The 20,405-nt window shown below is 53.2% G+C and overlaps 10 protein-coding genes and 2 non-coding genes across 12 annotated transcripts; 5 read left to right on the forward strand and 7 right to left on the reverse strand.

Moving 5' to 3' along the window:
- Positions 1 to 286: 286 nt before the first annotated feature.
- GNI_059560 (putative Pol polyprotein) lies at positions 287 to 994 on the reverse strand (the record flags this gene model as incomplete). The annotated part of the gene is made up of 1 exon (XM_011136172.1): positions 287 to 994. The coding sequence occupies one exon, from the start codon at positions 992 to 994 to the stop codon at positions 287 to 289; it is 708 nt and encodes a 235-aa protein (XP_011134474.1).
- A 1,943-nt stretch (positions 995 to 2,937) lies between these two features.
- Positions 2,938 to 3,011, forward strand: GNI_059570. The gene has a single exon. It is a non-coding gene; the product is annotated as a tRNA-Arg (tRNA).
- Positions 3,012 to 4,854: 1,843 nt separating this feature from the next.
- Positions 4,855 to 8,010, forward strand: GNI_059580 (hypothetical protein; the record flags this gene model as incomplete). Its single annotated transcript, XM_011136173.1, has 1 exon — positions 4,855 to 8,010. The coding sequence occupies one exon, from the start codon at positions 4,855 to 4,857 to the stop codon at positions 8,008 to 8,010; it is 3,156 nt and encodes a 1,051-aa protein (XP_011134475.1).
- A 280-nt stretch (positions 8,011 to 8,290) lies between these two features.
- GNI_059590 (putative transmembrane protein) lies at positions 8,291 to 8,803 on the reverse strand (the record flags this gene model as incomplete). The annotated part of the gene is made up of 1 exon (XM_011136174.1): positions 8,291 to 8,803. The coding sequence occupies one exon, from the start codon at positions 8,801 to 8,803 to the stop codon at positions 8,291 to 8,293; it is 513 nt and encodes a 170-aa protein (XP_011134476.1).
- A 185-nt stretch (positions 8,804 to 8,988) lies between these two features.
- GNI_059600 (glycosyltransferase family protein) lies at positions 8,989 to 10,743 on the reverse strand (the record flags this gene model as incomplete). The annotated part of the gene is made up of 1 exon (XM_011136175.1): positions 8,989 to 10,743. One exon carries the CDS (start codon positions 10,741 to 10,743, stop codon positions 8,989 to 8,991), a length of 1,755 nt encoding a protein of 584 aa, XP_011134477.1.
- Positions 10,744 to 10,959: 216 nt separating this feature from the next.
- GNI_059610 (putative transmembrane protein) lies at positions 10,960 to 11,466 on the reverse strand (the record flags this gene model as incomplete). Its single annotated transcript, XM_011136176.1, has 1 exon — positions 10,960 to 11,466. The coding sequence occupies one exon, from the start codon at positions 11,464 to 11,466 to the stop codon at positions 10,960 to 10,962; it is 507 nt and encodes a 168-aa protein (XP_011134478.1).
- Positions 11,467 to 11,953: 487 nt separating this feature from the next.
- GNI_059620 (indolepyruvate decarboxylase) lies at positions 11,954 to 13,672 on the reverse strand (the record flags this gene model as incomplete). The annotated part of the gene is made up of 1 exon (XM_011136177.1): positions 11,954 to 13,672. The coding sequence occupies one exon, from the start codon at positions 13,670 to 13,672 to the stop codon at positions 11,954 to 11,956; it is 1,719 nt and encodes a 572-aa protein (XP_011134479.1).
- Positions 13,673 to 14,017: 345 nt separating this feature from the next.
- GNI_059630 (putative DEAD-box ATP-dependent RNA helicase) lies at positions 14,018 to 15,637 on the reverse strand (the record flags this gene model as incomplete). The annotated part of the gene is made up of 1 exon (XM_011136178.1): positions 14,018 to 15,637. The coding sequence occupies one exon, from the start codon at positions 15,635 to 15,637 to the stop codon at positions 14,018 to 14,020; it is 1,620 nt and encodes a 539-aa protein (XP_011134480.1).
- A 281-nt stretch (positions 15,638 to 15,918) lies between these two features.
- On the reverse strand, positions 15,919 to 16,533 carry GNI_059640 (60S ribosomal protein L15; the record flags this gene model as incomplete). Its single annotated transcript, XM_011136179.1, has 1 exon — positions 15,919 to 16,533. One exon carries the CDS (start codon positions 16,531 to 16,533, stop codon positions 15,919 to 15,921), a length of 615 nt encoding a protein of 204 aa, XP_011134481.1.
- Positions 16,534 to 16,584: 51 nt separating this feature from the next.
- On the forward strand, positions 16,585 to 18,339 carry GNI_059650 (threonine synthase; the record flags this gene model as incomplete). Its single annotated transcript, XM_011136180.1, has 1 exon — positions 16,585 to 18,339. The coding sequence occupies one exon, from the start codon at positions 16,585 to 16,587 to the stop codon at positions 18,337 to 18,339; it is 1,755 nt and encodes a 584-aa protein (XP_011134482.1).
- A 576-nt stretch (positions 18,340 to 18,915) lies between these two features.
- GNI_059660 (hypothetical protein) lies at positions 18,916 to 19,530 on the forward strand (the record flags this gene model as incomplete). The annotated part of the gene is made up of 2 exons (XM_011136181.1): positions 18,916 to 19,164; positions 19,222 to 19,530. The coding sequence occupies 2 exons, from the start codon at positions 18,916 to 18,918 to the stop codon at positions 19,528 to 19,530; spliced, it is 558 nt and encodes a 185-aa protein (XP_011134483.1).
- A 591-nt stretch (positions 19,531 to 20,121) lies between these two features.
- GNI_059670 lies at positions 20,122 to 20,194 on the forward strand. The gene has a single exon. It is a non-coding gene; the product is annotated as a tRNA-Arg (tRNA).
- The last annotated feature ends 211 nt before the right edge of the window (positions 20,195 to 20,405 follow it).

The raw sequence follows: 20,405 nt of genomic DNA on the forward strand, positions 1-20,405 counted from the left end.
TGAGTGAATTTGAGTTGTCAACAAGGCCAGCAGCCATCCTGTGTGTCAGCAAGACTGGAGGATAATCTCAAAAAAAGGGTTGTCGGGGGCGCGGGGGCTAGCACCATGAACTGAACTTTTAGTGGTATTGTTGGAAGAATAGAGCCATCGACCTGCCTTGCCTGTGTCAGCCTTCGCTTAGAAAAGTGATATTGCGGTGGTCGGTAAGGACCACGGTGGGTCTTAGCCGTATGTAAGGGTTCTACTTGGTCACAAAGTACTTGACCACCCACAACTCTCTTTCCAATTACGTGGATCTTGGGTGATCGTTGACCTGACCCAATAACACTCCTACCGCGTACTGATTGGCGTCGGTATTTAATACAAGCTCCGCATCCGGGTCGGCAGCTACCAGGTAGTCAGCATTTACGAGGTCCTCGATTACCTGTCGCATTGCTACTTCGTGGGAGTCACGCCACGTGAAGCTTTGGGTCTTTTGGCTGTTCATGAGCTCCTGCAGGGGCTGCACCTTGTCGGAGTACCCTGGCACGAACCTTCGGTGGAACAAGAGTAAACCTGAAAGCGACTTCAACCTGCTTCTAGTTTTTTGGCGGCGACTCTGCTCAACGCCCCCACCTTTCCAGGCTAGTGCTTGATGCCACACTTCTTGACCAAGCAGGGGAATTTCCTCGCAGAGCCACTCACATTTGGCCAACTTCAAGAAGAAGCCATCACCGATGCAGATTCGGATCACCTCATTCAGGAGTTCAAGGCATTCCTGTGGGCTGTCGGCATAAATGACTGTATCGTCAATGTAGCATTCGACGCCCTGGCCTAGAAGCGCACCAAAAACTTGGTTCATTGCTCTTTGATACTCTCCCGGACCGTTTTTGATGCCGAAGGGCACACCGTTGATTTCGAACAGTCCCCAAGGGGTGCAGAACGCGGTCGGTGTATTGATTACACGCTTCGCTGACGGGAACATTCCAGAACCCCCAGTTACAGTCGAGAGCATTATAGTAAGAACGGCCGGACGCCTTTTGGAGATTATCCCAGAGGAAGGGAGTAGGGAACGCGTCATCAAGCTCCTGCTTATTGACTTACCGATAGTCTATTACGACCGGTAGTCGTCGGTATCTTTGAGATTACGAATGGACGAGACCTCCACGGCGATTTACTCGGGCATATGACGCCTTTCGAAAGCTGGGAGTCTACCGAGCGTCTGAGCTCTTCCTCAGCGGCCCGCGGCAATGGCATCAGCCTCACTTTCGTCGGTCGGTTCTGGACCTGGAAGTTTGCCTCATATCTCACCTGCCCACTCATCGGGTGCAGGGACGCTCTCTTGTTCCTCCCCAATACTTCCCACAGCGCGACGAATTCTGTCTTAGTCAGATGTGGTACACGCTTCCATACTCCACCCCTAGCCTTTCGGAGCAGCTCCTGGTCTGTCAGCGATTCGTCTACGCCTGATACGACATCCCGGGCTATTTCCACCTGGTGCGCTGACGTCGGTAGAGCAAGGACACAGGGACCAACATTAATAAGAGAAAGAAAGGGTTTTAGACGGTATCGGTGATTTCAAGTTATGAAACCCGGGCACGAAGAGTAAAGAGAGAGAGGCGGGCGGGTAATAGTACAGTATGCGCCAGTCGGGCGGTCAGCTGGACTCGTGCTAGTAGCATGGGAATGTAGTCCGAAAGCAGAGCGAGTAGAGCGTAGAGAGAGACGGAGAAGACAATACTCCAGTATGTGATTTTCGCTAAAGCTAGGAGCGCAACGTATCGGCGCCTAACGCACCAGGGGACCAAAATCCCAAGAAGAGCTGACAACAACAGGACGGGAATGTGTTGGTTGATGTTATGTCGTCAGACGTTTGAGGAGTGTGCGGACTTTATTCGATTTCTACCGCTTTTACTCAGCACCACCCGTCCTTGCCGCTCAAATCTCTTTACGGTACATACGTTTTCGATATGGCGTGGTCGGTTGTCGAATCTCCTTCTTCGCAGCTCCGCTTGGGTCACGGCAACCGCTGCCCGCGTCTTGTATCGGGTAAGCGTCAACTATTTGTGCTGTCATGATTGGTGCGGGCTCTGCGTCTCTACGAGCGTTTAGATGCTTGAATATGCCCGTCGTACCTCCCCCTTTTCGCGTCGTACCTGGCGTTGGTAGGGAGGCATCGCAAAACGGCGCGGCACGCCCAGCGCTTGCAGACGGGAAGCCCTCATCCCAGCGTATACGCAACCTCGCTAGCTGCTGCGGTCTATGTCGTGGTATGACGAGAACTGACTGCGCCCAAGGATGTCGGTGGTCACCCCCCCTATGTACAAGCTCGCCGGAAAGATGGCTCGCACGGTCTTGTCGATGACCTGCTCGAAATCTGGCGCTTCTACGCGGAACCTCTAGGAGGCGTTGCGGAAGGGTTTGAGTTTGCAGCACATTGCCAGCACCTGGGACAAGGTTTCTGTCGAAGGTCGCCGTGGCTGAAGGCGGAGTGAGACCTCATAGAGCCGTTCGGCAGCTTCAGAATGGGCTTTTAGGGTCGGTAGGTCGTTTTCGTGTACCGGGGCGCGATCAGCCACCTAGCCTCACAGAACGACCATCTGTCACGTACGAATGCTTTCCACCGCTGCTCGTCTGGGGTGTCAACATTACCCAGGTCGCCCACCAGTGAGTTGTCAATAGGGTCAGTAGCAATCGTGGTGTCTGTGGGTCTGGAGGATAATCTCAAAAAGGGCTGTTGGGGTGCGGGGGCTAGGACCTGACAGCGTGAGCTCAGTGAGTTATGACGGCTCAGGTTTCCTTTTCGCTTAACCCCCGCGACTCCTAAAATCTCGAGGTTATTGTTCGCGCACAGAACGGGCATTTATCCGAATAAAATTTTTCGGAGACAAACCCGGCTTATTGGACCCTCCAATCCACAGCAAAATTTGATAGGAGTTGGCTTACAAAAAGTTGAAAGCTTCCGTGGCGCAATTGGATAGCGCGTAGGACTTCTAATCCTGAGGTTGCGGGTTCGAGTCCCGCCGGAAGTTATTTTGGAATTTGCGAAAGAAATTTAGTTCTCCGTTATCAGTGATGTAGAATAGAATCTCATGCACGAAGTGTGTGAACACACTTTTCGCAGACATTAACAGCGCATCACTAGCTCTTACACTTGACTTATCATGGCGACAGCTACTATTGGACACAGCAAACAAAAACCAGGAGACAAGAAGCACCGCTGCGTAATCTCAGAATCAATCAGCACCGGCGTTAGCCTTTCCCCATTACCCGAACGGAATTAGAAACAGACGAATGGATCTCCGATGCCGTTGAACGGTATAGTGATGCACCAGGAGCGCTTCTCCGCAAAATAGTCAAAGTGTATGGACTGGGAGAAGCCACGGACATCGACGAGGCACGCAGAAGGTGCGTGGTGAAGTGATATCCAAAAAGTGGTGCGCTTTATCTTATTTTGGAGAACGTTAACGCGACCGATCGGTGTGTGATATGTAGCAGCGTTCCGGACACCAGCATGTTGAAAGCTCCATATGTGAAGCGGGCTCATTCCATGATATGTAGCAGCGGTAGTTCGATTATGGAGCTGTCCGTCACAGAAAAGGTCCATAACAGCGTTGACTCGTGTTCTATCACTTCCAGATGGAGTTGCTCCGCTCCGCGACTAGTTCAGTCAATTTGTTGTTTTGTGGGCTATAGTTGAGATAGTCAGCCACTCAACTGCCTTGATGTAGATTCTTCCAACGTTGAACTTTGTGAGAGTACATTCCAAAACAGGAACCCCAAAAAACTGTGAAGCTGAGGGGCAGAGGTGATGTCGGAAGCTGTGCAGTTGTATTGAGCTGGTTTGGGTGGATCTGCATCGATCGATGTCCAAGGAACTCGATTTGTTGAGTCGGCGTCAGTTGAGACTTTTCACCAATTTATTTGAAATTGACAGAGTGTAGAAGATCAAGGACTTGTCAAGTGCGATTGTATAGTCCTCTAGGCCCGTAGGAAGCTGTGAGGTGCTTCGACTCCTCCGCTGAGGGAATTTGACAGAAGGACTTCGTTAGGCCCAGCTCCATGAAGTAGCGACCCCCCGCTGAGGCGGTGAAGTGTATGCTCGATGTTGGGTATGCGGTTCCCTTGTATGACATTCTTCAACGGGATCTAGTTCCCGCAAATGCACACGGGTCTCTCTGGTGTGATGATGATTCTCGGTCTGAACGCCCACGGTGATCTGGAAGACGGCTAACCGTTTCGGCTTCCGGCAGAAGTCTGGTGGGATAGAGATGGTGGTTCTGCCGCGTGCGGTGCCATCCTGTCGTGGTCAGGTTGGTCCCGCAAAGTTCTAACATAGTTATCGAACGAATCGATGTCTTGTGTGGTAACTGTCGTGATGGGATGTAGGGCCTTGCTTCCGTCATTGTATAGGACCTACATCGCTTTTGCATGTATGCCCTGTGGCACAGTCTACATGCACGGTATCTGTTAGGTGACCCACAGCAACCGGGATATCTGATGCGGCGTTAAAGAAGGCTTCTTGACCCTAATGAACGTTTCCGAACACACTCAAGACCCGACCAGCGCTGACGGTTAAAGGGGAAAGGGCTGCGCATAAAGCGGTTGTGGTTCTGTGTTGCATCCGGTACTGGGGGCACGGCTGATTGTTAGGGGTGAGGGGGTGGGAAAAATATTCCAATGAGGTCTGGGGCAAGTGTGTCGCGTCGGTGGACGTCGGTGGCGTTAGTTCTGGCTGTCGCAGATGGAGTGTTAAAGGCTCCTCGTGCAGTTTCCGACGGAGGTTTTGACGGGGGTGTTCAAGTAGCCCCTGCGGCAAGTGTCTCGCGGACACTGCCGCTGGCACCTGTGAGTGGACGGTGTGTGTATTTGCCCATGATTGGTACGTTGACGCGGTTTGCGAAAAGTCATGAGGACCCGGTATGGCACACTTCATTGGAGGCGCATGTAGCGTTGAAAAAATTGTTGGCGGTGGAGCAGCGAGAGGGGTTGACAAAGTTGCAAGCTACTGACTTGGCGGTATGTCGTCTGGACTATTTGGAGTTGGCGGCGATGTTGTGTTTGTTCATTCAAAACCCGTTTGGCGCAGTACAGAGTACGGACCTGGAGGTTCTGGGTATGCAGAAGGACTTCCGGCAGGTGTGGGACACGGGTTGTTTATTACAACGAGCGGAGGCTTCAGTTTCAATACTCCTTGGTTTCTGTCTTCGCCAACTCCGCTACCGTCCTACTGGCGATGCCTGGGTGCTGGACTGTCTCCGCCCCGGTGCCGTCCCATACAGCTCCTACCGCCGACGGATGTGCACCGGACCCGGACTCGCCTTCGACCTTCTCACACCCGTCTTTAAACAATTAAGCAAAAGTCACCTCACTGCCACTGAGTACACCACCTGCCAGACCCGTTCCCTCGCCGAAAGCGCCATCTTCGTTGAACGACGCTGCAAGGCACCCCCCAGCCCCGCCTGCCGCACCGTGGTCGACGCCACCGAAGACCCCAACGATCATCTCAACCGCGACTGGCCGCAAGAACACCCCGACCGCGAACACATACCCGCTCTGCTCGCCGAGAAATGTCGCGTACAACACCTAAGGGGCGAGCAAGCGGTCGGTCAAATGGTCAGTCAAGCCGCCGGTGCGGCGGAAGCGGAGCGAGCAGCGCGTGCGGAGTTGCGGTATATCCCCGAGTCCGGCGGTCTGACCTCCTTCGCGCTCGGCGCGGCGAAGCTGGATGCGCCGTTGGAGTCGCGCGCACGAATGCGCGCGCTGATGTCTGCGGGGGCCCGTAGCAAGTTGGAAAACATGGAGGGTTTGAACTTTTGCCGATGCCGTCTGGACTATTTGGAACTGGCCCGGATCCTGTGTGCATATGTGGCGTACCCATTCGGAGCGGTCTGGCAAGGGTCGGGTACCATAGTCGGGGGACCGACGCGATTCGATCCGGGGACCTCACTGGGCCAGGTGTGGACGACGGCTTGTCTGATGCAGCGCGCCGAGTTGCAGGTCGAGCGACTGGTGGACTTTTGCATCGACGAACTGCACTACCTGCCATGCAATCTTGCTCCGACGCCGTTCTTCGAATGTTTCCGCATGACTCGCGTCGGTCGCGCCGATTATAACTACCGCCGGCGCTCGTCCCGTGATACGCGCAGCCGTCTGATCTACATAGTCCAACGAGCGCGCCGCCGCTCGATCTCTTTCCACGAATTCGTCGCTTGGCAGACGACTAGCCTGCTCGAGAACCAAGAGCGCTTCCAAGTGCTGTGTAGGCGGCCCGCAAACGACCCAACAGCCGCCCGGCCTGCATTTCCAGCACCGCAAAACTACGTCCACCTCAACGGGCACGACTACGCGGCCGCGGGCGCGGCCGCGCCCGCGACCGATGTTGAGCAGAACGGGGACGCCGAGGCCTTGGCCGAGGCGGTCGAAAACGCCGAGACTGAGCTGCGCGAGCCGCGGGACGTGGACCGGTCCCCGCTACCGGGGCGCCGATTCCGGATAGGGATGAAACAACATCGGCCGGTTTCGTTCGTGCAGTGTCAACCGGTACGAACGGTGTTTGGTGCGAGTGGATCGCCACCAGTTTTACGAAGCGACCGGGAGGCGGAAGCGGTGGCGTTGAATTTGTTATCGGAGGACGCGCGTGCACAGGCGGCGGCGACGATGGCGTTATCGGATTTTGCGGAGTGTGATATTGCTTACGTTGAATTTGCGCGCATCGTGGGAATCTTTATCCGGCGGCCATTCGACATGGTTACATTGTCGACCCGTCACGCTATCTTAAAGGCGGCGGACGCACCAGAACATCCTTCTAATTTCGAGTCCTGGGCTGCCGGTTGTCTTTTGCAGTTTTGCGACACATCGTTGGACGATCTACGTATAGCTAGTTTCGACAAACTGGGCTTCAAATTCGCACGCAGGTGCGACGCACTCGAGTGTCTAAAGTCCAATTCCCTCCATCGCAACCTCTTCCTCCTACGATCCGGCGGTGATCTCGATCCTGTGGTGTTCCAAAAACGACTTCAGGGCAACCGCATGACTGCCGCCGAGTTCTTCAAAAGACAGACTCTGACCGCGAAGGAAAATCGACTGTACTACCAAGACCTCATGAATTCACCCAGGAAACCAGCCAGGACTCCCCGCAAAACGGCCAGCAAAGATCAACTGAAACCGGGGGACAAACGACAAATAAGCAATAAAGATAAAACTGTTGACACTAAAAGATTACGACGACGACCGAGGAAACTATTACCCAAAGACCTACCGAGGCTCGTGGCTAGTGGCGGAGTCATCAACGGAATGCCCGAAGTAAGAGCAAGCGAACGAACCTTCAAACAACGAGACTGGATAATGACCGACGACCAGGAACCACGTACCGACCAGGAACCACGTACCGACCAGGAACCACGTACCGACCAGGAACCACGTACCGACCAGGAACCACGTACCGACCCCCGAAGTCCAGATTCTGACCTCTCTCGGAGCTCCAACCTCTATCGAGGCTCCGACCCCACCGCCGAGTACCCGAGCGCTGAAGACACCACCACCGAGAGCCGGATCTTCAATCCTGCCGAAGAGGACACCTGCTCTGCAGAAGAGGAAGCGGATGGCTTTTTAGGCTCCGGTCTTGACCCTGTCTTGGACTCGATTTTGGATCCCATTCCGACAAAGGCCTGGCAGCAAGATGAAGATTCGCCGATGCCGATCGAGGAAGATTTATTCATGCCAAATAAGCAGCAGGCCCTGCAGACAAATCCGGCTGAAGGGGAGCATACTCTGACGAAACAGACAGAAGCGATGCTCGTAGACGATGCTTCGCCCGATGACCTTCTGCTTGAACATTCGATAGCGGAGAATTGCTGGTCTGACGAAGAAGCCTCAGGAAAGCCGTGGATGCTGTTAAACTCCCGGGTCGACCCAAACCTCAACTCAACGCTGGTGCAAGAAGACTTACCGTGGGGCGTCACTCCCCCCCAACCTGCGCCGCCAGAACCGATCCACCCGCTCTGGACCAACCTGGACATGGAGTCATGAACATGGAGTCATGAACGACCAATCGACGAGACAGCGGGCGACAAGGCTTCAGCTGCCAACCAGACAACCGACCGGCGTTGGGAGGGTTAAGTTCGCGCGAAATAAGTATGTTTCGCAACTGAATTTATCCCGTAAGAGCGCAGGGATGCGCCAGGAACAAGTGTAGTAGTCACTGTGGATTGACGCGAATTTTGTCTGTGGTGGGTTAGTTCTGTTCGCCACAGACATTAAAAAAAGTCACTAATTTTTGAAGGGTTGCGTGGTTAATTGATTGATTGCCTTAATAATACCTGGATCTCCGAGAGGGTCTGCAACAGCAGGTGAGACATTTGAAGGGGAGACAGACGATGCCGAAAACAATCGAGAGGATCTTGCAAACGAGCGACAGCAGGGCGAACAATACCAGGCCGACCACCGCCAAAATGGCCACCGACTCCCAGGTGTCCCGGTTCATGGCCCAGCGATAGAACCCTTTCACGTGACGACTGGCTGCATTCACTGCTTCATTGTCGCTGAGCGTGTTCACGTACTCGTCCACCTGCAACTTGAAGTTCCGGAAACTTTCGCGCGCTTGTTCCTCGTACAACGCAAACTTCTCCTCCGGCGCAACCGTGCTGCCCATCCCGCCCACCGTCATGTCCTCCTCCTCACCTAAAACCACGTGTGTGACCGCGGGGTACGTGACTTCCACAAAGTCAAAATCGATAACTTCCTGCAAACTCCGCGGTTCCTGCAGGCCTCGGAGACGCGTAGCAGCGTTCGCAACGGCGTACAATAATATCAGCGGCTTCATGGTGCACCAAAAACGTTTGCGGAAAACATGGCCGCTACCCCCCCAACGCACGCGGGCGAAGGGACCCACGTCGTACTGGTGGCTACTGCTATCAGAGTCGAATTAGCGGTAGGTAGAGTCGAGCCAACCGGCAGCTACTGCCGGCCAAGCGGCAGCCAAAACCGGCAAGCCATCGCCAAGCCACGCTAGGCGAGTAGTTCTTCGGGTCCTTCGTAGTCCGGGTCCCATTTGAATAGGTTGAATTCCCACTGTATGAGTTTATTGCCGGTCTTGCAGGGTGCCATGGTGAGGTTTTTCTTGTCGTCGGTGAACCCCAGACAGGTAAAGCGTTCGAGTAATGTTTCAGCCTCTTCGTTGTTGAGGGTTTCGTCCACGGCGGGTCGTTTGAAGTGTTTCAGCGTGTCGGCATCCTCGGCTGCGGCGATCCATTTGAACTGGGGGAGGGTGACCCATAGATCATCTACGCCTTTGGTTTCACAGTGGGTGAGTTTAAGGTCTTTGCCAGCGCAGATTGTTTCGCTCGCCATGTTGCGTATCTGGTGGTCGGATTTGATTTCGAACCAGCCCTGGGCGCCCTTCTCACCGTGGCAGCCATAGGAGCCTAGCGGCTTCCCACCAGATTTCTGTTGGAGCGAGTCGAGGCAGCGATTTTGAAAGCCGACATTGCGCACCTCACCGATCATACCGTAATCAGCGTAGTTGGTACCGTAGCGAGTGGGGTCAACATTTTGCAGGAACCAGTCGAAGCTGCGACAGTTGTGCTTAGCTTTCAGCGCACGCACCTTGTCGAAGGGGCCCAAGTCTTTATCGTCACCTTTGCCCATGAATTCACGTGCGATTTGCCAGTACGGTCCTAGCCAAGCGATGGCCGTGCGAGCGCGATTGCGCGAGATGTACTTGCCCGGTGACTTGTAGCCCACACCGCCGTGTCGGTAGATGTGGTAGGTCCAGCTGCAGGGCATGCACTCCACCCGACCCCCGCACATCCAGTAGCGGAATCCCATTTCTACGTTTTCGGCGCCCCACATTTTCATTTCTTCGTCGTAGCCTCCCAGGTCGTAGAACCAGTCACGGCGCACGGCAAAGAGGCCGCCAGCCATGGAAGGCGAGGCGACGGGGTCGGCATGCTTCGGAGGGTCGAAGTAGGGCCGCTCCTGCATCATCCACTTGAAGGAAAGGAAGCAACTGATCCCCGAGTCGCGGCGGTAGTCGAAGGTGACGGGATCCAGCGACATGATCTGCGGAAACACCACCGACTTCGGCGACTCCGCAAGCCGCTTCACCAACGGCTCCAGCCAACCCTGGCCGACTTCAATGTGCGAGTCCAGGACCACGAAAATGGGCGCCTTGGCAATTTTCGCCCCGCTCAACCGAGCCTGCACCAGTCCCCGTCTCTCCGGCAATCGGAGCACCTTGGTCTTAGGCAAAAGTGGCAGGTAGGCGTCTAAGTACCCACCCGGCGCTACATCGGTGACGTTGCTGTGGTCATCGACAAGTATAATTTCACGCAACAGAGGTGGGGGTGTGTTGTTGAGCACACTGTGCACCGAACGTAGCAGCGTTGATGTGTGCTCATTGTAAAACGTGATCACGATCGACACATCCTCCAAATCCTCAAGCGCGAACCGTTGTCGCCGGCACACGTCTTCCCGCAAATCCGGCACTTCACGGTCCAGCGGCAACGCATTACTTAGCCTCAAATAAAACCCGCCGTCCTTCAACTCCGCATCCCGCCCTGCCGGCGACTGGTCAATCGGCGGCGGCATTGTACCCGGCGTCCAGGAACGTGTACCGTTACTGTAGATACCAACCAATCCGTGCAACCGCGTACGGTTGTTATGCGGGAACACTGCCAAACTGTTGAAGTACTGCCGACTGTCATTTCGAAACTGGTCCAGGTACTTCTCACTCCCCACGTAAGGCCACGCCTTCTCCCGCATCAAATATGACCAAGTCAACTCATATTCCTCCTCCTTCGTGTACTCCGGTGTCTTGCTCGCCGGCGGCACCACAATCTGGTTCAACAAATGCATCCGCTGGGCGTCCAATTCAGAAATACGTCTCCGTAACCGAGACTCTTTATGCTTCGTGTTTAGCAAAAATTGACCTAACCGAGTCGACAACCTGGAAGGGGTAAGGGGGGGGGGGAGGGGGGGTCACCACCGCGGTAGCGGGCGTCTGACATAGTGGGAAGGGATCTCCGCGGGTCCAGCCTTACTGAAATTGCCGAACTTGTTCGGGAATTGTTCTTGCAACAACTTCCATTCTCTGTAGGCGTCGCCGATATCCTGTTCCAGGTCGAACGAATAGTCGTCACCTCCTCCCATTGACCGTTTGAAGGCGATTGGTCTTCGCATATGCTCTCTCTCCACAGACATTTGCACCAAAGCATTTTGAACTGTGAGCACAACCAGCACAGCCACAACGGCCCAACAAATCCAGCTCCGAGATGCTCGAGTCACAGCGTCCAGTACGATCAGCAAATGCTCCTGCAAAATAGGGAGGCCCGAAGTCTTCTGCATAATATACGCTCGAACCCGACCACTCAGCGTTCCGCCGCGTACACTCCGGCGGTGCATAGCGTCCAACTCATCCTCCGTTATCAACAAAGGAGTGTCTCCGACCTGGCGACGCTCTTGTGCCTGCTGCTCTCCTTCCGACATAGAAGCCGCGAGCAAGAAAATACGACGAAAAAAAGTTTGGGACTAGATCGTAGTAGATCAGCTCTGCACCCACACCGCAACACCAGCTGGCCACAAGCAAGCGGTCGCGGCCGTACCGACCCAACTGCGGCCGGCGAGAAGGTCGACATTCTCAGTTTTCCCTCAATATCTCGCTGGCTTGCGACTCACGTATGTTCGAGAAAACCCGGTTGGAAAGTGTGTGCGCACACACTTTCAGCGCACATTTCCGCATCCAGTGGTCCCAAAACAACGAAGGACTATCTCAATTAACCAAGAACATTTGCCCGACTATCAGTCCCGGAGCGTGGCCCCCGATTGATTAAATTAGCAGTTGGTTAAAAACTAGTTGGTCAACTGTTTGTACCAAAGCACTGTAATTTAATAAAGGTTAAAACATTAAAGGTTAAAGCTCAAGTTGTCCATTCAAAGGTCTGTACATTAATATGATTGAAAAAGATCTGAAGATTTAAAGTTGTTCTTTCTCGAGCATTTCTTCTGTGATGGAGGGTTGCAGTTTGTTGTTCATAGCCATCATTCTTCCGGCACACTTGAGTAGTCTGTTGCAGTCGAGTCTTCCAATGACGGCCTCAATGAAGACGAGGTCATCGGGGTTGCTGGTGGCGTGGCTAAGGGCTTGATCGAATTCGCCGTGGGTGGTTGCCTTGATGCCTTGTTTTCCGCCGAAGATTTTGGGGAGAGAGGCGTAGTCCCACATTTGTATGTCGTTGTAGATGTTGTCGGTAATGACTCGTTCGATAGTGTAGCCATCGTTGTTGATCAGGAGGATGACCGGGTTACAGTTGTACCTGATCATAGTTGAGACTTCCTGCGCAGTTAGCTGGAAGGATCCGTCTCCAACAGAGAGCACAACACGTCTACTGGGGTCGCCCTTTTCGCGGAGAGCAATGCACGCTCCGAGGCAAGAGCCTACGGTGTAGCCTATGGAGCCATAGAAGGTCTGACCAATGTACGTGCCTCCGTCTGGCAACATGGTCTCTGCGGCTGAGAACATAGAAGCGCCGGTCTCGGCTATTAGGATGCACTTCTCAGGCAGGATCTTGGCGAGCTTCTTAAAGATGTAGCGCATGTCCAACTTGGCTTCGTCGACCTTGGAGATCACGGAGTCGCGTCGGTTGGGGCATCCGTACTTCGCGCGGGGGTATTCGTACGCCGGGTCGGGGAACACGGGTACCATCTCGACCAGACGACGCAGGAACTCGCCAATGTAAACTTGGTTGTAGCTGTGGCTGGAGACGGACACGTTGTCGTAGTTGATGATGATGCGTGACTTCGGATTGAAATCCGAAGTGAACCCGCCAGTGTTAAAGTCGGTCAGCTTCTCACCGATGATCACCACACAATCGGAGTTGGCAATGGCTTCCCGTACCTCAGGCAAGGAGCGCTGGCCCATGTACAGTCCCATGAAGTTGGGATGTGTCTCGCTGATCAATCCTTTTGACAACAACATGGTTGCATAGGGGATGTGTGATTTGGTCGTCAGTTGCTGGAAGTAATCTTGAAGGCCACGACGAATGAGTTCGACACCAGGCACAAAGACGGGGTGTTTGGCCTTGCGCAGCCGCTCAACAACTTCCTCCAACGCCTCCTCAAGGACCGAAGGCTCTGAAGCCGGCTCGACAGGCGTCTTCCACTCGCCCACGTCGGTCGTGTCAATCTCCATGTCAGGCATGTCACTCGGGACCAGAATGTACACAGGACGCTTATATAAAAGACAGTTCGTCAAAACACGGTCAATGTCTCGCGCCGCAAACCGAGGATCATTCAACACACACTGATCCACGGTAATCGGCTCGTACATCTTGTAAGGCGTCATGTAATCACCCAGTGTGTGGTGCAACAGCGGCATCTCCTTAAAGTGCTTCCTCATTGGGCCACCCACAATCTTCACCACCGGTACCGACTCAGCAAAGGCACCGGCAATGCCATTCACAGCCGACAACTCACCAACGGCGTACGTAGTCGCGCAACAACCAAGACCCTTGACTCGCGCGTACCCATCAGCCGCATACGCACTGTTCAACTCGTTGCAACAACCCACGTAATTCAACTCGGAAGCCACGATGTAATTAAATAGACCCAAGTTGAAGTCACCAGGCACACCAAACACATCGTCACAACCAGCCTCCTTCAGTCTTTGGCACAAGAACTCACCAAGCTTAACCATTTTTCTGTACAAGAGTAACTTTAGAACCAAAATAACTTTAGAACCAAAGAGAAGATCAGCTCAGGAAGAAAGTACTACTTGAAGATGCAAGCTGTGATATTCATTCAACAAACCGAACTGCCCGCGAGACAGCCTGTCGCCAACCAAGCGCGACAGGACGCCGTCATGATGCCGTCAGGACGCCGTTAAACAGTACCGTCAAATTTTGTCAAGTCTAAAAAAACCAACATGTATCATTTGATCTAACACTCTGTCATCGACCGCTACACCTTACGCAGTCCGCTGCACCTTACGCCGTCCGTTTGTGTGGCAGACTATAGCGTTGCTGCCGGTCGGGTGTTCTAATTAATGTTTCGCTTGCTTGGCCCGGTCTCGGTTTGGACGCCGGTCCCGTTTTTTCTTGAGGGCGTTTATTCCAGGTAGGTCGACTTTTGGAACGCTGTCTAGTCCGAATGACATGGCGACCCCATCGAGTTTAAGATTGTTAACATCGAAGGTGTCTTTAAGGAAATGGGAATGGTATGCGAGGAGGTACTTCTGATAGGCGGTTCTTGCTTGTTGTTTTAGTTCTGGCGTTTGATTAATGAGAAGAAGTATTTGTCGTTGTATTTTATTAAGTGATTTGTATGTTGACTCCACTCGATTGGGGTGAATTTTTTCTTCCTTCAAGTAATGTAAGTACTGGAGCTCTTCGGGTAAGAGGAATAGCAACGATGAGCCTTGACCCAATAGACCGCGTGCCGTTCGGCCAACCCGATGTATATAATCGCGCACGTCATCTGGTGGGTCGAATTGAATGATATAATCGACATTCGGGAAGTCTAAACCTCTTGCAGCGATGTTGGTGCAAAACAAGACACCCTCTTCCGCAAGGCAAAACTGGTTGTAAGTTTCAATCCGCTTACTCTGCTTCTTCTGTCCATGCAACGAACTGATCTTGTTGAATCCTTCGAACAATCGGAATAGATCCTCGTGAAACTGACAAGACTGACAGGAAGAGAAGAATACCATTATCTTCAACATTCTATCACTACCTTTACCCTTAACGCCAGCTTGTTTACCAGCTTGTTTACCAGCTTGTTTACCACCGTTGTCCTCCTTATTGTTGTCCTCCTTATTGTTGTCCTCCTTATTGTTGTCCTCCTTATTGTTGTCCTCGTTATTGTTGTCGTCAAGAGCCGACTTCTTCTTCTTCACAACTACCTTACATTTTTCTTTCAGAACTTTATACAGCAATGAGAGTCTATCTGCACTGTTGCAGATAACGTAATACTGTTTCAGACCCGCTACCGTGGTGCTGGCATCCTGCACCTTTACTAGCACCGGGTTCTTTAAACTCATTCGCACCAAGTCGACAATCTTGGTCGTCTGAGTGGCTGAGAACAAAGCGGTTTGACGATCCTCCGGGAGCTTCGCAAGGATTTTGGTCAACTCCCGCTCGAAGCCGACGTCCAACATCCGGTCTGCCTCGTCCAGCACCAGCATGGCCAGGTTCTTGTACACAAACTCCTTCGTGTTCTCCAGGTGGTCCAGCAATCGCCCAGGCGTTGCGACCAACAAATTCACGCCCTTGGCCAGGCGCTTCGCCTCCTCCTTCCGGTTGCTGCCCCCCATGATCGCGCCAAAGGTGTGGGACACGTTTGCACCCACTGCCCGAACCACTTCAGAAATCTGCAATATCAACTCGCGAGTAGGACCCAAGATCAACACAACCGTCCCCATTGCGCTAGTCACCTTCAACCGCCACAGCAAGTCCAACGCCGGAACCACAAACGCCAACGTCTTGCCGCTACCCGTCTTCGCAGCACCCAAAACGTCCCGACCCTCCAGCAACTTCGGGATCGCGTAGGTCTGGATCTGCGTCATGTGAATGTATCCCAAGTCCTTCAGCTGGCTCTTCAATTTCTCAGATAAGACCGCATTATCTTCAAACTTGTCACAACTCAAAATGCCCTCCACTGCCATGCCCGCGTCGACCACGGATAATTAAATGCGACAGCCCGGGTAACTTGGGCGGCGGGCGATAGTCCGGGTAACCTTGGGGGGCGTTAGCTTGGAAGCGCTCAACGGGGGGGTCAGAGGGTGGGACCCCCCGAAGGCATCAGTGTGCCGCCAGGCAGTTTATGGAGATTTTATTCTCTCGCACGTGTGTGCGCGCGTGTGTGCGCGCGCAAGTTGAAATGCAAACCGCGGATTGGGTAGCCAGACAAAGCAAATGTGGGCGTCGGTCGTAAAAAACGTTGTGTTTATCTGTACCTGTGGAGTACAATCTGGTTTCTGCGCTTCCAGTCGGCGCGTCTGGACGGGCGGATCTTGGAGGTGCCGACTCCCTTGTGGAGCATGCCACGCGACTTGCGTCCGGAGGAGGTGACGCCGCGAGCTTCGCGGTGCTTCTGGTGGGCCTTGCAGATCCAGTTGATACGCGGGTCGTTCCGGATGGCGGTGTGGTTGGGGTCCACAAATATGACTTCGTAGTATTTGTACATACCGTCCTGGCCGACCCAGTAGGAGTTGAGACAGCGGAGGCCGCCGAGTGCGCGTCCTGCACGACGCTCTGCGCGCGCCTGCAGCGACTGCGTGGACTTTTGCTTGTGCACACCTTGGTGGACGGGCTTGCCGTACACAATGCCCTTTGCCACGCGCTTCTTCTTGTCGCCACGGCGAATGCGCACGCGGTAGACCACGTAGCCCTGCTTGGCCTTGTAGCCGAGGCGGTGGGCTTTCTCGGGACGTGAGGGGTGCGCGGCGCGGTGCAGCACCGGCAACTGGCGGTACTCCCAAGTACGAATGCGAATCAAGTAGCGAATCACATCCGACTGTTTCTTGCTCCACAAACTCTGCAGGTATTTGGCGGCGCCCATTTTACTTGTCTGAACTCGTCGCACAAATTTAGCTCCAAAAAAATTGCTGTTATGTCGTTCGCCAGCACTCGCCACAGTTTCGCGGACGGGCCAGCCCACGCCGCTGGAGTGAGCTTTGCGGAGGCCGTGCTTACGGGCATCCCCGCAGACGGCGGCCTCTACTATCCGGTTGCGGTCCCGCGCATTCCGGCACACACTCTCGCTCAGTGGGGACAGCTGTCTTACGCGGAACTCGCCTGCGAGGTCCTCTCGCTCTACGCCGTCCCCGACGGCTCTCTCACGACCGAGGAAATTCGCCAGTGCGTCGCCGAGGCCGGCACCGAATTCCGGCTTCCGGACTGGGCGCGGGTTGCGAAACTAAAGATGGAGAACCAGGCTGAAGCACCGATCCAGGCTGAAGCACCGAACCAGGATGAAGCACCGAACCAGGCTGAAGCACCGAACCAGGCTGGCGCTGGGTTGGATGGTTGCCATGTCTTGGAGTTGTTTCACGGTCCAACATTCAGTTTCAAGGATTACGCCATGTGCATTCTGGGTCGACTGCTGGACCTCTTATTGGAGAAGCAGGGCGGTAAGGCGGAGGGGACGGTGCTTGTGGCCACCAGCGGAGATACGGGTAGTGCGGCCATTGCGGGTTTTAGGAACCGGCGCCGGCTGAATTGCGTTGTACTGTTGCCGCACAATCGTGTGTCCGAGGTTCAGCGCCGCCAGATGACTACGGACCCTGCGGCCAACGTTCACTGCGTGCAGGTGGAGGGCACCTTCGACGATTGCCAGCGTCTGTTGAAGGAAAGTTTCGCTGATGAGATGTTCAAAAAGGCATACAAACTCCTTGCCGTTAACTCGGTCAATTTCGCAAGAATTTGCTGCCAAATAACCTACTACTTCTGGGCATGTTTTCAACTGAAATCACAACCCGTGGACGTCATTGTGCCCACTGGCAATTTCGGGAACATACTCGCCGCATTCTACGCAAAACGCATGGGCGCTCCCATCAACCAACTCATAATTGCGTCCAATGTGAACGATATATTGCCCCGATTCATGAGGTCCGGAACCTACCAACTGGCCCCCGTTATCCCCACATACTCCCCCTCCATCGATATACAAGTCTCCAGCAATTTCGAACGACTACTATTCGTACTCTCCCACGACGCTTCCAACGGTACTACCAACCACACTTCCAAAGGTACTACCAACCAAGGTACTACCAACCAAGGTACTACCAACCAAGGTACTACCAACCAAGGTACTACCAACCAAGGTACTTCTAAAGATATTTTTGCACACAACTTGGAGGCTCCAAGCCCAGAGACGGCAAATGCTAGGACGGAAATTGGCCAGCTCTATCAAGACCTGAAAGATAAAGGGCAATTCAGTGTTGACAACAGGCTGCTAGAGGCCATAAGACAGGAGTTCTCAGCCTATTCCGTCGACGAAGAAGAGTGTCTAGAGACCATTAAAACGACCTACCACAATTATAAGTACGTCGTAGATCCCCATACAGCCATTGCTATGGCCGCCGCCAAGAGATATCTAGCTGACCATGGGCCCGCTTCTCTTCTTGTCGTGTCCACAGCTCACCCAGCGAAATTTGCCGAGTCAGTCAAGCAAGTTATTCCAGATAAGGCTGTAGATGACCTGGTACCCGAGCAACTGGCTTGCCTACTGAATAAAACCGAGCGATTTCAGGTACTTTCACACGCTTATTATTCCAATCCCTTTGCTTCAGATAATAGACCCGAGTTTGGACGGGTTGAAAAAAGCCTTTGTCAAGATGGCTACCGCATGATATCCGCTATATGACCGCAGCCGAACGATACTTAATGACACCAGTAGTTCAACGCCAGTTATACGGTCATGCTAATTGTCGAATTTTGTTTCAAGCCGAGAGCGAAAATACTCGTATTTAATATTTCTGCGATTACGAACCAAGACGAACCGCCCGCCAGTCGAACCTGACCAGTTGAACCCCAAGTTTTGCGCGCAGAAGTTCCCTAAAGCACAATCCTTTCATCGTTTCGCCGGCGGGCTCCGTATATCGAACCGGACTAGTACTGATTTCAAACGGATTGCGGCAACGGCCATGCATATAGACATACCATGCCTCTGCCGACGGTCATTCTGCTCCGCTGCTAACGCCCATGGCTAAAATGAGATATATCAAATCGAACAGCTCGCTACATGTTTTCTTGCCCCCACAATAGCAGAATTCCTAGCTTGATGGATGCAACACACTCAATTTACCGTATGGTGCCGTATGACGTCTAGAAGCTCGAGAAATATCGTGGCGCACACGTGTTCGATATTCATTGTTCCGCTGCAAAGCAACATATTTGGATGATCTGAGGACCCTTCTTGCCAATCCAGAGCTCATACAACATGGTCGAAACGGTGCACCTGTCGAGCATTCTTGTGGCTTTCGATTACGACCAAGACGGGGTCATTTCAGTTGGGGATCTAAATACGCTGTTCGGCATGTTAGGAATTGATGCCACGGGAGATGACTGTGAGATGCTCCTCCAAACACTGCTGGATTTCACAAAGTGGCAGGGAGACGTCTCTGGGAGAAGCGGTTTGTCTGGTCTGTCAGTTGACGGTTTGGAGAGAGTCATGCGAGCAAGTGCTCATGTAAGTCCTTATTTTTAGCCTTACATTGAGGCTTGAAGTTAATATTATTCTGCTCAGACTGAAATAGACCTGCGAAGCAATCAGTGGGTACTTCATTTTCTGAAGGGTGGAGAAGAAGAAGCGAGCGCAGCGACAATTGGAAGAATAGCCAACACTTTATCAATACCTTTATCTGAGAAAGACTGTGTTGACACTATGCGAATGTGGGGCGCTTTGGTGAGCCATTTCAAATACAGCCGTGATAAATTCCGTACATTTGGGTACGTGCCTCAGCCGCCTCTGGAACTAATTCACAACCTGCCACTGCAAGAGCCAACAATTGACGATAAAGAGTTATTGCTCATTCTTAAGAACATAATGCCGTAATAACTCTGGGGCACTCATTGAAAGATGCCATTTTACGAACGCACTGACAACGAGGAGCTGAAAGGGAGGGAGGTCCGACAATGAGGTCTTGAGAGACCCGTCAAATCCGCTGCCGTTGCTCTGGCTGGTCCCAGACCCAGATTCGGCTCCCGTCAAATTCGGCCAGCAGTTTTCTTGAGGCTTGAGTTTTCTAGAAATTGAGCTTCTTGTGGCGGCAGACTATGGGTGGCTCAGGGTCAACACTAGATGGACATTGACGTCCCTGAAATCTGCTGGTTGGTTCCTCAACAAAGCCGCTTAACATTTTGGACGTGGACAGCTGCTTCCCCCCTCGCAGCCGAGCACTCCGCAGTCGCTCATTTTTACAAGAAGTCAGTCCTCAGCTCAACAAGGACGCTTGATTTCAGAACGGGTCCCGTAATTGGGCTCGGACGGGTGAGGAGTCACCGCCAAGGGCCCCAACCCCTCCCAGCGTAAAACCTGCAAAATGTAAATATAAAACCTGTCAACCTAGTTGGTAAGATATCTGCGACTGTCGACGTCTTGTCTCTAGTGACGCAGAGCTGAGTGCTCGCACGACAAAATGCCAGGGACTGCGTGGCCCAATGGATAGGGCATCGGTCTTCGGAACCGGGGGTTGCGGGTTCGAGTCCCGTCGCAGTTTTTTCGGGGAAAATGTTACCTCGTGAATGCGACAGGTCAGTGGGGTACGAGAATGTGTGCGCACACACTTTTTTAGACAACAACTAATCTTTGACAGCGCATCACTTCACATCAGGGGTGATATGTCCAGTTGGCGGGTAATGTGAAATAGCCTTATAGATACTGTGTGTGTACAAACACACACTTTTTGAGACCGGACTAGTAGCCCTTAA

Source organism: Gregarina niphandrodes, assembly GCF_000223845.1.
Source record: "Gregarina niphandrodes unplaced genomic scaffold scaffold00009, whole genome shotgun sequence".
In the NCBI taxonomy this organism is placed as follows: domain Eukaryota; phylum Apicomplexa; class Conoidasida; order Eugregarinorida; family Gregarinidae; genus Gregarina; species Gregarina niphandrodes.